General features: G+C 53.1%; 5 protein-coding genes across 5 annotated transcripts; 2 read left to right on the forward strand and 3 right to left on the reverse strand.

The window, feature by feature from the left end:
* Positions 1 to 207: 207 nt before the first annotated feature.
* B0T23DRAFT_332926 (uncharacterized protein) lies at positions 208 to 1,529 on the forward strand. The gene is made up of 3 exons (XM_062835753.1): positions 208 to 637; positions 770 to 1,197; positions 1,270 to 1,529. Exons 1-3 carry the CDS (start codon positions 528 to 530, stop codon positions 1,353 to 1,355), a joined length of 624 nt encoding a protein of 207 aa, XP_062695505.1. The 5' UTR covers positions 208 to 527; the 3' UTR covers positions 1,356 to 1,529.
* A 61-nt stretch (positions 1,530 to 1,590) lies between these two features.
* Positions 1,591 to 3,185, reverse strand: B0T23DRAFT_332930 (putative succinate dehydrogenase iron-sulfur protein precursor). The gene is made up of 3 exons (XM_062835754.1): positions 2,597 to 3,185; positions 2,369 to 2,520; positions 1,591 to 2,300 (listed from the first exon to the last, which is right to left on the reverse strand). The coding sequence occupies exons 1-3, from the start codon at positions 2,970 to 2,972 to the stop codon at positions 1,980 to 1,982; spliced, it is 849 nt and encodes a 282-aa protein (XP_062695506.1). The 5' UTR covers positions 2,973 to 3,185; the 3' UTR covers positions 1,591 to 1,979.
* Positions 3,186 to 3,624: 439 nt separating this feature from the next.
* Positions 3,625 to 5,503, forward strand: B0T23DRAFT_78851 (protein serine/threonine phosphatase 2C). Its single transcript, XM_062841793.1, has 2 exons — positions 3,625 to 3,638; positions 4,010 to 5,503. Exon 2 carries the CDS (start codon positions 4,120 to 4,122, stop codon positions 5,494 to 5,496), a length of 1,377 nt encoding a protein of 458 aa, XP_062695507.1. The 5' UTR covers positions 3,625 to 3,638; positions 4,010 to 4,119; the 3' UTR covers positions 5,497 to 5,503.
* Positions 5,504 to 7,463: 1,960 nt separating this feature from the next.
* B0T23DRAFT_426376 (uncharacterized protein) lies at positions 7,464 to 8,251 on the reverse strand (the record flags this gene model as incomplete). The annotated part of the gene is made up of 3 exons (XM_062839983.1): positions 7,464 to 7,633; positions 7,710 to 7,991; positions 8,056 to 8,251. The coding sequence occupies 3 exons, from the start codon at positions 8,249 to 8,251 to the stop codon at positions 7,464 to 7,466; spliced, it is 648 nt and encodes a 215-aa protein (XP_062695508.1).
* A 3,150-nt stretch (positions 8,252 to 11,401) lies between these two features.
* Positions 11,402 to 12,796, reverse strand: B0T23DRAFT_78956 (uncharacterized protein). Its single transcript, XM_062841795.1, has 2 exons — positions 12,218 to 12,796; positions 11,402 to 12,131 (listed from the first exon to the last, which is right to left on the reverse strand). The coding sequence occupies exons 1-2, from the start codon at positions 12,686 to 12,688 to the stop codon at positions 11,493 to 11,495; spliced, it is 1,110 nt and encodes a 369-aa protein (XP_062695509.1). The 5' UTR covers positions 12,689 to 12,796; the 3' UTR covers positions 11,402 to 11,492.
* Between the last annotated feature and the right edge of the window lie 645 nt (positions 12,797 to 13,441).

Below are 13,441 nucleotides of genomic sequence, written 5' to 3' on the forward strand. Positions count from 1 at the left end.
AGATATCTCCTACAATAATGCCTCCGAATTCTTCATTGCCTCTTTGGTGTTACTTGCATCTGAATGGGAGGGAAAATGGTAACGGCAGAATTAAAGCGATGTCGCCCAGAATGTTAAATCATTAAACTGATACCATTTGGGCAATATCGCCGAGGCCAAGGTGACTCGACTGCAACACATCACGTCGGAAGATGAGAAGATCAACATGGAAGAGGTGAAGCTATACGTGTCGGCAATTTTGAGTAAAAGTACATCCAGAGTGGGATGATGTGCCCAAGATGGAGAAGTGACGGCGTGAAGTCGTGAAGTTATGAGCCGCATAAGCAAGAAGAATAAGGATAAACATATCATCATACCTACTGGAGACTCACGGCACTCAGTTGCATATAACCTCAATCCCCCCCTTCGAACTCTCTTCACATATAGTTCATAGACATCGCCCTCATCAGTATTCATCCTTGACCACAGCCCCCTACAATTCAACAACTCAGTCTGTCAGAACTCTTAACAAACACCGAGCCATCACAATGAAGTGGCAGACATTGGTCTTCAACCTCCTCAGCTCTACCACCCTCGCGAGTCCAGTATACGTAGAACCCTCAGCTCCCTCTCCTGTTTACACCCTTCGTATCTCCGGGTACGTCAAATTTCACAGTTCACAATTCACACCTCGCACCTCGCACCTCACACCTCGCTTCCCTTGGAAGTATCTCTTGACCCCAATCTTACTTTTACCTCAACTAACAAACACCCCCCTCCACCCTCCCAGCGGCGGCCCCGACCTAGACGCCCACTATCTCAGCGCCCCCGGCTCCATCATCGGGGTCTTCCCCGACACAGACAACAATCCCATCAAGTTCTACGCCGTACCCAATAAAGGCACCGGGCTCGTCGAGCTGCACAACTGGGCTGGCATTTCTTACCCCGGCTCGCCTAACACCTCAAAGACCAAAGCCATCGCTTTGGTGGGCAATGCCCGCACGGGATTGATGGACCTGACAAGCGTGGAGGATCCGGCGGTCATCTGTGGTGACAGCGATGGCCTCAACTGCGAGTGGACGAGCTTTACGCTTAACCAAGGCGCGCCGATCGAGGGCAAGCCGGCCAATACTGTGAGTTATGCGGAGCCGGGCAGGTGGGTGGCGTTTAAGAGTTCGAAGGCGGAAAGGGGTGGGTGGGTTGTTAGGTGGAAGTATCGTAAGTCATATTTCGAAATGTGTTGATATTGTGAGAGGTGTGTAGTTGCTGACGATAAGATGAAACGAGCAGCCCAGGCTACCACCACTCAGGACTTTGTGCCGGTTGATCTTGTGTATGAACCCATCTTCACCATTGCGGATACGGCGAAATCATGAACCTCGTACGGAACCCGAAGCGGTGATGATACTGAAAATAGTTGGAAGTGAGGCCGGAAGTGCCGGTAATTGCTGCGAGAGGTTACCGCGGGGATGGAGATAATGATCCATTGCGTTATTCAGTACTTGTCGTTCTCTTCCAAATATCCCTATTACCTGAAAATTTTGTCAAGTGTTAGCGCAGGTGTGAATCTAAAAGAGATAGAGGAACACCAAAACGGGTTGCTTGTAGCTTTGGGTTGCAAAAGCAGTTATGTGTTCGCTATTTTGACGCCTGATTAATTCAACATATACCTCATCCAAAATAAAGCCTCTAGCCAGTGCTTCCAATGCCGCATTCCTCTGGCTATCGGATAGGCCCCCCAAAGGATATAGAAAAAGGCGTATTTGACAAAGAAAAACCAATTTCGTATTGCTGTTACTGTGACAATAGTAAACTCCAGCCATGCACAAGACAGGGTACAGGTTCGTTACATGTACCGTGCCCGGATCTTCCCGAACCACCCGCCACCATTCTCGCTAGTCAAGAGCAAGTTTCCCGCCACATCCGCGCGGTTCTCTCTCCTCGACGTATTCGCTTTTCTGATCCGCACAGAGTAAATCGCATTGTCGTAGTTGACGCAATTAAAAGGCAAGCTCCTTCTTGATGTTGGCAATGGCGAGACCTGGGTTGAGACCCTTGGGGCAGGTGCGGGTGCAGTTAAGAATGGTGTGGCAGCGGTACAAGCTCATGGAGTTGTTGAGGGCGTCCTTGCGCTCGGCGGTGCGCTCGTCACGGGAATCGGCGAGCCAGCGGTAAGACTGGAGGAGGATAGCGGGGCCGAGGTACTCCTCGGAGTTCCACCAGTAGGAGGGGCACGAGGTAGAGCAGCAGGCGCAAAGAATGCACTCGTAGAGACCATCGAGCTTCTTGCGGTCGGCCTTGGACTGGCGATACTCCTTGCCCTACACGTGATGACGTATGTTAGCATCGATCTGTGCGCGCAGCTTTCTGTGACAGCGTATCCACTTACATCAGGGGAGGGAGTGTCCCTCTGGAGGTAGGGCTTGATGGACTTGTACTGCTTGTAGAAGAGGGTAAGATCGGGGACGAGATCCTTGACGACGTAGGTGTGAGGAAGGGGGTAGATCTTCATCTCAGCGCTGTTGTCGGCGGGAATGCGGCCTGTGGTTTGGAAAAGTAAGCATTCCGTCCGCCCCGAGAGACATATATCTCTGTGGATGCTGCGACATGGACATACACAAGCAGGCGAGGGTGTTGGTGCCGTTGATGTTCATGGCGCAGGAACCGCAGATACCCTCACGGCACGAGCGGCGGAAGGTAAGGGTAGGGTCGAGCTCATTCTTGATGCGGACAAGGGCGTCAAGCACCATGGGACCGGTCTTGTTGAGGTCGAGGGTGTAGCTCTGCATGCGCGGCTTCTCGGTCGGGGTGTCGGGGTTCCAGCGGTAGATCTGGAAGGTCTTGAGCTTGGGGCTCTGCTCCGAAGAAGCCTGCTGGCTCTGGGTAGCACCGTCGGCAAGGTTGGCCATGCCGCGGGCGGCGACGACGGGGCGGAAGGCCGGCCGGGAGGCGGCGGCGAAGACACGGGCGGACGAAGAGCGGAGAGCGGCCATTTTGATGGCGATGTGCGATACTGAGGGACGAGACAGAGACGAGACGAGGATGCGGAAAAGCAAGCAAGGGAAGCCGCTTGGCGGATGAGGTGAATGCCAGACTACGTTTGAAATAACCGGAACCGGGTTCACAGGCGGAGCGAGTGAGAGATGTAGCAGTGAGGTGGACGGAGATGCCTTCTACTGTGAGTGGCGCATCCGGGCGGGTTTGGCTGGACCCCCCGGGCCGTCATGACTTTCTTTCAACCGCCTTGTGTTTCCCGGAACACCTCGGTATACATCAGCCAATCAGCGCCCACTTATTCTTCAGCGTCCCGACTTCCGACCGTGGGGAATGCCCACTAGCCGTGCTATCCGGACAGTGTATAGCTGTGAACAGCATATCCCATCCCTGATTGTCGCTCATTCTATCTGATTTTCCAGAACCACCGGCTCGTCCGCCACGCTATTTGTGAACATGACAGAGTGGATGAATGTTATATCTGTATGGAGCTTGGTACTAACCATTACACTACATACGCCAAACATCCCTGGATTTGTTGCTACTGCCGGACCTGTTCACATGTGTCAGAGCGTTTCACCCATTCGAATGGAGATGTCCCAACTTCCATTCTACAGCGCGGTGCCGTGATTGCGCGGGACGGGAGCCACGGCACGTCCAGCTTGGTAAGAAGTTGCTCCAAGTAAATAGGCTTATAGCGAGCCGCTAGCGCGCTGATACCTCCATTTTCCAGCACTGTTAACCCCAACCCTCTTCCTGTACCACATCGCTACTGTGTAACCGCAATGTCTGGCCAGGTCCACTTCGCGCATCGGATTGACGGTGCGTTCCCGTCGTCACTGCAGTCTTCCCGCTTGCTTTTGCCGGCGATTCCTGTGGTGTGTTGATTGCCCGCAGACACTATCATGATTTACAGACACCTCTCCTTTCTCTAACCTCTCTCTCGACACAGCGGGCCCACGGGGGCTTCGCATGGAACCAAACCTACAGCGTTATCTACTATTGATCCACGATCTCCTTCATTGACAACCACCAGGGGCATACCAATCACGTCTTTCCATCGCCTGTTCCCCCTGGCCGATTGAAAGAGTTTCCACCACCCCCAACCCCCTCCGCAGCCTGGGCAATTGACCGTCCGACCAAGCAATGGCGTCCCTTAGCGCTCTCCGCATGCTGTCGGCCCCATGTCATACAGCCCGCCTGCGGCTGGCGAGGTCCTCGACCCTGATCATCAGCCCTACCTCCAGCAGCGCGTCGTACCGCTTCAGCCATATCAATAACTATAACCGACCCGCCGTCGACGGCATGCGATATCTGAGCACATTACCTCCGAGAGTGGGACGACGGATTGTCCACCAGCTCATGACACAAGCTCCATACTCGACGGCCGCCGAGCAGCCTGCCTCCGGATCCGGTACCAAGTTCGTCTACAACATCGCCGCCTCGTACGTTGGCAAGGGCCTCCCCTTCAACCCGTCCACCCACGTCTTCCACTTCAACCCCTACCACCGAGTGTCGAAGCCCGGCAAGAAGGCAAAGTCGGCGCGCCCAGAGTCCGGCCAGGATGCCTTCTTCGTTAGCCGTGTAGGGAACAGGCCTGGCGAGGTTGCGCTGGGCGTAGCCGACGGTGTGGGCGGCTGGATGGACAGCGGTGTCGACCCTGCGGACTTTTCGCATGCCTTCTGTGACTATATGGCGGCTGCCGCATACGAGAACGACAGGCAGCCCACCAAGATTGCATCAGCGGCGGCTAACGGACCAGCGGCGCCTGCTGGTGGTGAAGAGAACATCAGTGATGATGCTCCGCTAACGGCACGCTCGCTGATGCAAAAGGGATACGAGGCTGTTTGCCATGACCCGACTATCAAGGCTGGTGGCAGCACGGCTGTGGTTGGCATGTTGGATGAGAGCGGCACGATGGAGGTTGCGAACCTTGGCGACAGCGGCTTCGTAATACTCAGGCTCAACGGGGTGCACACCGCCAGTGAACCCCAGACACACGCATTTAACACCCCTTTTCAGCTCAGCGTGGTTCCGCCTAGTATGTTGCTCCGCGCTGCGACCTTTGGCGGGGGACTGCTTATCGATCAGCCCCGCGACGCCGATGTGACCCGCCACAAGCTGAAGCATGGAGACGTTGTCGTCTTTGGAAGTGATGGTCTTTGGGACAACCTGTTCAACCAGGACATTCTCCGTCTGGTCAGCAGCACAATGCAGAAGCTCGGCGCTTGGAAGGGCACCGACGCTGGGGTCCAGGTCGCCGAGGACCTGACTCCCTTCACCAAGCTCGACAGCGACGACAAGCCCATTTTCACGCTGCAGAGCTTCATTGCCACGCATATTGTCAGCGCCGCCAAATCGGCGAGCATGAACGCGAAGTTGGACGGCCCGTTCGCCAAGGAGGTCAAGAAGTACTACCCCCAGGACGCGTGGCACGGCGGCAAGGAGGACGATATCTGTGTGGTCGTCGTACTTGTTTCTGAGGAACCGGCGGACATGGCGACGCCGAAGCCACGCCTCTAGAATGGAAGGATGTTTAGGGAATACAGGACAACATCAGAAATCCTTTGCGCAAAGCGACATAGAAAGGGGATAAACAAATATCTTTTTTATTGGCAGCATCCGGGATGGAGAGCGCATTGTATTCTGAAACCGCAACGACCAATTTAGGGATCTTCATATTACATATCACACGTTTTTTTTGCATATCATATCCTCAACAACGCAGAACATATCTTTATGGAGCATTATCAGCGGCGTTCAAATGGCTCTTCCATCGACGGCTATTGTCTCAGAGACATAACTGGTATCAACACACAGAAGCGCAAAAGTATGGCCCTGGATCGAAGAAAGCATCCATGTTGTCGGATGTCGAGATATTGAAAGAAATTATATATTGACTCGATGTTGTGAATCCTACCTCGTCGGCGACGCTGCTCACCCTTAACCAACGTTATCAAGTGCCTCACCACCCCGCCTCATCATCATCCTAACCCTTAAAACCCACAAACCTGATCGAACTCTCCCCTGAAAGACCGCTCCCGTTCTATCCCATGTCAGCCCCGCAAGGCTGGAATGGAGATTTCTCTGACACTTCTCCCGACCGCCCCAGGCCTATGTTATGTTCTTCAACCCGCTTTCCTGTGGCTTCCGCGTTGCCTTCCTCCCTTCCATGAAAAAAAAAAAAAAAAAAAAAAAAACGCAACAAATCATCACCACACCCGGGTCCTGTACCGAGCTCATCGTTAATTCTGTGTTCTAGAGACCCATCTCGACCCGATCTAACATCGGCAGAAGAAGAATGGAAGACCCAACAATCAATAGTCAAAGCAGCATAACACTCAGCTCACGGGCCCCCACGGCATAATGGCGGTGCCAGGGCATGTAGAGGCAGCCCACAGGATCACTGGCAGAAAGTCACAGGTCTCGCAGCACGACACCGAGGAATGAACTAACCAATGTTTGCGTACGTACGCCTTCCCTTCCCTTTCCTTTCTTTCTGCCCTATATACTTTCTCCGACATGATTAGGAAGCAAGAAGATAGCAAGGTAAGAAGCGATAGGGCCGACAACATGAACCACGCCTCATGGTTCACGGCAACACAGTCCTTGGCACTACCACCCTGCGTTACGCACGCATGCAGGTAGCCGTTGGCAGTTGAGAGTTTTGTATCATGTCCATTTCTGCCTGGCTGCCACTTGGGGCCCTGGATCCTAGCTCATCGACATGTCAAACATCCAAACAAACTCCCAGAACCCCGTCTCTGTGACGTCTTCAATGCCGGCATTTGATCTTGTGGGGACAGGTCCCTGCATCATCTCCCTGCATCTTGGGTGTTCCACTCAACCGCACCACAACTCCCAAGTGATCTGGTGAATCCCCTGGAGAAATCCGGGGTAATGTGGGTCGTTGTGGATGATGATGTACGTAAAGTTGAAGCTGGGGAATATGAATGTGACCGAGCACCAAATGGTGCGGTCACAAAAACAACGATGACACCAGGCAGGTACGTAAAGGGATATTGATGGTTATGTTCGAAAAAACTGGCGACTTCAATTGCTTACGCCGTGGGTTGGTCGCCCAGAGCCCAACCCGTGGGATTCATCCACAAGAGGTGGTAAGACTCATCAATGATAAGCCTAGTAAAAGAAATTATGCATTAAGCAACTTCATCATCCGTCGTCGGGGGTATTATAGTCCATAGCCACACTTTTGCCGCAATAGCTATCCACCCGCTCGTATCCATCCTTTCATTAAGCCATCACAAAGCGCCCAGATTTTCCGTCAGTAAACTGCCAAGCCAACTCCAAGAATATGATTATCTCCAAATTTCCAAAAGCGAACTTTGGAGGGTATTCAGTCGTTTGGAGCAGCTGAGGCGTTGAAGCTCAGTTATAAACATGTTGCTCCGTCAAGAAAGAAGGAATTGTGTACGGGAACCACATTAAAAAGTGTTGTGGTTCCCTTCGTTTACATGATTGTAGGCTTTCTAGTTAAAGAAGACGAGGGCAGCAACGGTTCCGAGGATGAGCGCTAGAGGAGAAGCGAAACGCTCAGCATTGTTGGTGTTGGGGGGGCTGTTGGTAGGGGCAGAAGCGGTAGAACTAGCGGCATGGGTGCTGCTGGTGGTGGTGGTGGTGGTGGTGGCAGCGGAAGAAGCTAATAATAAATGTTGGTATGAGTACATGTTGCAAAATTTATGATCAAGTTGATCGTGTCACGACATGCAACTTACCGACAGAGGTGACGGTGCTGCTAGCATCAGTGCTGGAGGCAGCGGAGCTTGATACAATGGTGCTCGACTCAACAGTGGAGGAGACCATGGTCGAGGTACTGGTCTTGGTGACAGTGCTCAGGGTGCTCGAAGCGCCGGTAGTGGCCGCGGCACTGCCAACATAGGGAAAGCGGACACTGTAGTTCTCGTCCGCCTTGGAGTCACCATCGGCGATCTTGAAGGCATAAGTGCCGGAAGGAACATCCTCAGGAGTCCAGGTGTACGAGTCACCGGTGACGCCGGCTTTTAATTTGTCAGCAAGCAACTTGCGGCTCCTTCGAGAGATGCTATCAGGTTCAAAACTTACAAGCAATAGTCTTGAAGGGAGTCATATGATCCGCATCAGGGCCAGTCATCAAGGTGATGGTGATGGGAGCAGTGGCATCCTTCCACTTAAGGGTATAATCGACGCCCTCTTGGATGTTGAAGTCAGTGTTGGTGATGGCGGGCTTAGCGAGAGCGTAAGCCACGAAGGCGCTAACGGCAGCGAGAGAGAACTTCATTTTGGCGACGTTGACGAAAGGTTACGGCCGTATCGAGTAGTACGAGACTGTTGACAGAAGAGAAATGACGAGCAACTAAAGCGAAAGAAAAAGACGCGGTCAGTCGGGGTGCTCATGATATAAACTTGTGACAGCGGCCCCCAGCCTCCCAAGTGGAAGCGGATCACATCGGAATCTCACTCCGGGTCTCTTCCGCTTTTCGTTCTTCATCTGAGGACCACCGACATCCTGGAGCAGGCGCGGGCGCGCGGAAATCGGTGGAGCGGTGGACGATGGATCGTGTGGATCGGCGACCGGGTCGCTAGTCTGGGGGTTGGGTATGGGGATGTTCGCCTACGTACCCGATGGAGATTACTAGAATACTCTGAGTGTAGTTGTGAGTGTGGTGACGAGCTTTCGATTGTGAATGGCGGGGTAGTGAGCGTCGAAAGGACAGGAATCAAATTAGGTGGACGATATAGGTAGCGATTGTACTGGTTTGAGAGGGTCGGGTCAGGAGTCGAGAGGGACGGTGTAGTGTAGGTTGACGCTTCGAAAAGTCTGGAAAAAAAGGGAACGAGGCAGAGTACAAGTGGCAAGCCCAGCAACGGGCAGGGAGGACGGCGGGTCAAAGGTGCCTGGAAGGGTAAGAATGGCACAATTCAGTTTTAACCCCAAAGTGGCAGGCACCCTCGAAGCAACCTCAGTCGCTCGCAAGGGAAATCCCAAATCGTCGTGAAGCTGCAACTCTGCACAAATGCGCGCACCAATTAAAAGGCCTGGTTAGCAGGGGTATTTGATGGGACGCTCCAGGCACCCTTTCTCGGTTCTCACCTCTTGCAACTCGTCCAAGTAGGGTTGCTTTCCATGAACGGCGTGCTGAATTGCAGGTTAGTTCTTGCCCAAATCCGATGGAAAGGCCTTTGGTTTCGCCTCCATCTCCACGGCGTCTTCTGATCAAAACATTTGCTCGGAGATGACTCTTGAAGAGTTCAAGTTACCTGTCAAGATATTATTGCATGCAAGCAATGACACAGTACAGTCTCCTGGGAGCACAAAGATCCCATACATACTGTAGTGTACACAGTAAAACCCATCAACCCCGTAGATCTCCCGCCAGGCACATCATCACACCTCCTCTTCCCCGAGCCTGGAATGCGATGAGGTCAAGGGGCAGAGACATGTTCCAGTTCAGACCTCGGCGTGGCGCGCTTCGTTTACGGTTTGGATGCCATGAATTTTGTGCTTGACAACATCGCATGGAAATACCCAAAGCTCGGAGCCCATGATGATCTCGAAGGTGGTCCCTTTGCCCCGCCAACAGTTGTAGTGTATGCTTGTTGGATCGCAAAGTGCAACCATTAGTCTAGTGATCAGCACTGCCACCTTGTGTTGTCATGGAAACAGCGACCGACCTCGTGTCAGCACAAGGAACACCCTTTTTGTGTTCGTCGTAAAAACCAAAAGCGACATGGTAAAAGACTCTTCCTGGGGTTTTGGTGTATTAATGACTCTGCGAGATCGAATAATGAAGCCGCGTCAATGCTGGTTGCGATCATGCAGCATCGCGTTCCTGCGCCAACATGTGGGGTTCTCGTCTTAATTTCACAGACATCAGGGGCTTCTATTGGTTGGTATACTTTTCGGGGTTGGCCAAGAATTGGAGATGCACGGTTCCGAGTTCTGACTGTGCAGCATTTCGTTCGGACAATGCTTGGCCTGCAGCGGCCAGTCCAACTGCTTGGGCCACTGCAGTCATCCACTGTGTTGAAATACCTATCGAGGTAGGATAGCACTATGGAGCCAGGCATAGCGGGACGGACTGAGAGGAATGGAAGGGAATGTTGAATGGCGTCGACATTGTTTTCTTCAGCGGTCGTCCTTTGTTCCTAGAGGTAACTGCAGGTGAGACCCCTCATTAGCGGACTGACCCGTAAGAGCTGGTGTACTGATGGCGTGTGTCTCGGTTCACACGACTGAAGTAGTCACATTACAACCCGGGCATGCAACCAGGATTGACAACTCGAAATGACGAACTGACGTTTACTTGGTGGAAACGTTATTACGAAAAGGTCTGGGTAATCGGCAACACTTAAGCGCTTCATTGGAATCCCATTCCAGGTGATCATGGAGGGGCGCGCGCATAGCCCTACCGTGATGTCTGGTAAAGAGAAAACTGTGCATAAGGTCGCAAACAACCGCCATCATAGGCCCAAGTGCATGATTGGGCGAGCAATGGGTGGCTTCTTGTGTCACTCGAGCTTGATTGCTTATGGATTGGCCACTCACATATCCGGCAGCCCGGGTGTTCAGCCCCTTTGTTTCCACAAAGATTGGTCTTCGGTCAGAGCTCGATGGGCGTCTGCACTGATGATGAGAAACTCCGATTGTTGGGCCGAATGTCTGATAGTCTTGGCGGCACTGCCACATCTTGTAAATGATGCATCCGCCGCATAGCACTCGCAGACTTTGGGTCCAAAGGCATCGGGAGGCGGTTTCCATCAAGGGAAATAGACAGACTGGACTGCGAGCATGACATGCCTAACCAGCCAGTGGTATACACTTCCCGTATGCCTTTGAAGCGACTCATCTTCTTCCGTCATAGATCGCTGTTGTCAACGGGCGTAAACGGGCTGTAGCGAAAGGTGGGGACTTGGTGGGAAACGATTCCATTGTGATATCAAGACCGACTATGTCGTCGAAGCGGCTAACGGAGCTTGACTACAGTCAGCCTCATGAGCTCCGATCTCTTTTGGGTGCAGCAATGACGAATGGCATGATAAGAGACCATTGGACATCGTTTACGATTGTCATCAAGGCTCCGATGGCTCCAATGATGACCGACGTTACACCCACTCATGCGGAATTCCGGCACATCTGGTCGCCATTCGCTTTACTTCCAACTTGTTCGCACAGATGTCGTAAACAGCCAGATAAAGTCTCGTGGGCATGGCTTTGTTTCACCAATCGAGGCCCGAGTAACTGTGATAGCGTCACACCGCTTACAGACGGGGTTGCCCATGTCGCCGCATGTTTGACAGGTACGTGGGTGGACCGAAACATAACTAGGAGACCGTACATCCGTACTCGTGGAACTTGAGTCGATGAAACCCAGCGTTGTGCTGCATGGAGGAGTCAGTTGATTGTTGGGACATGCAGAACTGTTGGAGCCCTATCAGAACAAGGCATCGATGCGCTTGACTGTGTGGGGATAATGCGTGACGGGAATCTTCAACCAGATGGCTTTATCCTAAACCGACCCTCAGGAGAGATAACACCGGACAACTCCGCGCCGGACGCCCTCAGCCTCCTCGCGCAGAGGTTCAACCGAAGCACCGAGACCTCTCATCCGTAAGACAAAGTCGTCTAACGAACCTCCGACGCCAAAGTACATCTTCTTTGCGCCCACAATGGAGGAAGCATGGCCACTTGGACGCTCGTTGCGCTCTCGCTCCAGGATCAAAAGCAGCGTGGCCGCAAAGCTCTCGAGGGCGAAAGGCGAGTAGATGGTCTCTGCGCCAATGACCAGTGTCTGGACATTTCCTGTAGGGTTTGAGGGAATACCAGAGTTGTAAAGAAGGTCGACAAACTCGGGGGACCATCCACCCGACAGGAAAGAAAGCGTAATTTGATTGGAGGTCAGGAACTCTTTGAAGGCTTCGACTACTCCGGGAAGCAGTTCGACTTCGTCCTCTAGCGCAAAGGCGTCCGCTAGAGCAGAAGTGCTCTCTCGCTGAGAGAGCGCCCAAGCGAGGATAAAGTTGGGCAGGGTGACCAGATAGAGAACTGATGGGTTATAGTCAGCCAGTACGAGCGTGAGCGGCTGCTTCTCGCCAGACTTTCTCTCGTTCATTGCCCACTGAAAGAGCGCGAGGGACGGCAGGGCAGTACCGCAGCCCAGCTGAAAAGCGATCTGTCAGCAACAACAAAGAATCGGGAAGAAAGCGGAACAGGAGTAAGAAGCCAAGAAGAAGAGAGGACGCGTACCTCCATAAGCACACAAGGATCGCGATTGAGGATCGTGGGAGCGTTTTCGGAGGCGAGCACCTTGACCAAGTCGACGCTGCTTTCCCAGCTCTTGAAGCCACCCTCGTAGATACCCGTCTTGACATCGTGTTCCCCCAGGCCGGGTTCCGTCTCGGAGATATTTGAGCCATCGTCCTCAGCCATGAGCTGCACCCGAACATCCCACAACTCTCGACGCGGGATCTGAATGGCCTTGCCCTCTTCTAGCTCGACGTCTAGTAGGCTGTAGGCGATCTTGGAGGGCAACCTCGATAGCATGTGATCGATATCATGGTGGGTTGGTGGCAGCAGTGGCTTTCCCTGAACGGGGAAAGCACTGGCACTTGTCGCCGCTGGCGGTGTCGGAGGGGCTATGCTGTTGACCTGAGAGGTTGGATGCCCGTCGTCCTCGATGTCGTCTCCCGCGAAACCGAAAGAAAATCCAGATGCCATGTTTGCGTGGACTTGGTCGTATACCGTACCAACAAAACCCCCGGTATTTTGCACTTGCTTCTTCTCTCGTCAGAGTGAAGTACACTACCGAAACCGAGGCTTTCTGTAAGTCTAGAGCGTCAATTTCGATATGAAGGAGCCTGTTGAAGTCACCACTGCCAAACAATCCATGTTTATCTTGTCGTCGTCTTTTAGGGTTGCGATCAAGGGTTGAGTATGAGAGCCCTCTTATCGCCCGGAGACACTGTATCGGGCCGTGGACAGCTGGGATCGGCTGCCCCACCATTATCCAGGGGCCCGAGGGGAGGGTCCCTCACTCACACTGGACTGGACAGCCCAAGCACTTTCCGGGGGAAGTGGACCTGTCCGGACATGATAGGTTCGCCGTTTTAAACCAAGGACTTGATCATTGACCATTCATCTCGGATTGCCCTCCTGACATCGTTGGCCTGCACGGCAAAACATCGCTTGCAACAATTGAGATGATAAGATACTGCTGTCAACCAAGGCGGCTCAACCCCTCGCACTCCCACGTTCGACGTTCGGGGACTCTAGGTACCATTCAGGCGACGATCCCCATTCGCCGCGCCCCGACGACATTGTTGAAATGACGAGAACCCGCCGCTGTGGTTGGACCATATACGACATATATAACCGCGCATGATCCGTACACCAAACCATACTTACTGCACCTTCCTACTCCAGTCCTCGCTCTCCTCCACCTCCGCCGCCATCAGCACTTGGCCAGAAGGA

This window comes from Neurospora hispaniola, assembly GCF_033458365.1.
Source record: "Neurospora hispaniola strain FGSC 10403 chromosome Unknown B0T23scaffold_2, whole genome shotgun sequence".
NCBI classification, from domain to species: Eukaryota; Fungi; Ascomycota; class Sordariomycetes; order Sordariales; family Sordariaceae; genus Neurospora; species Neurospora hispaniola.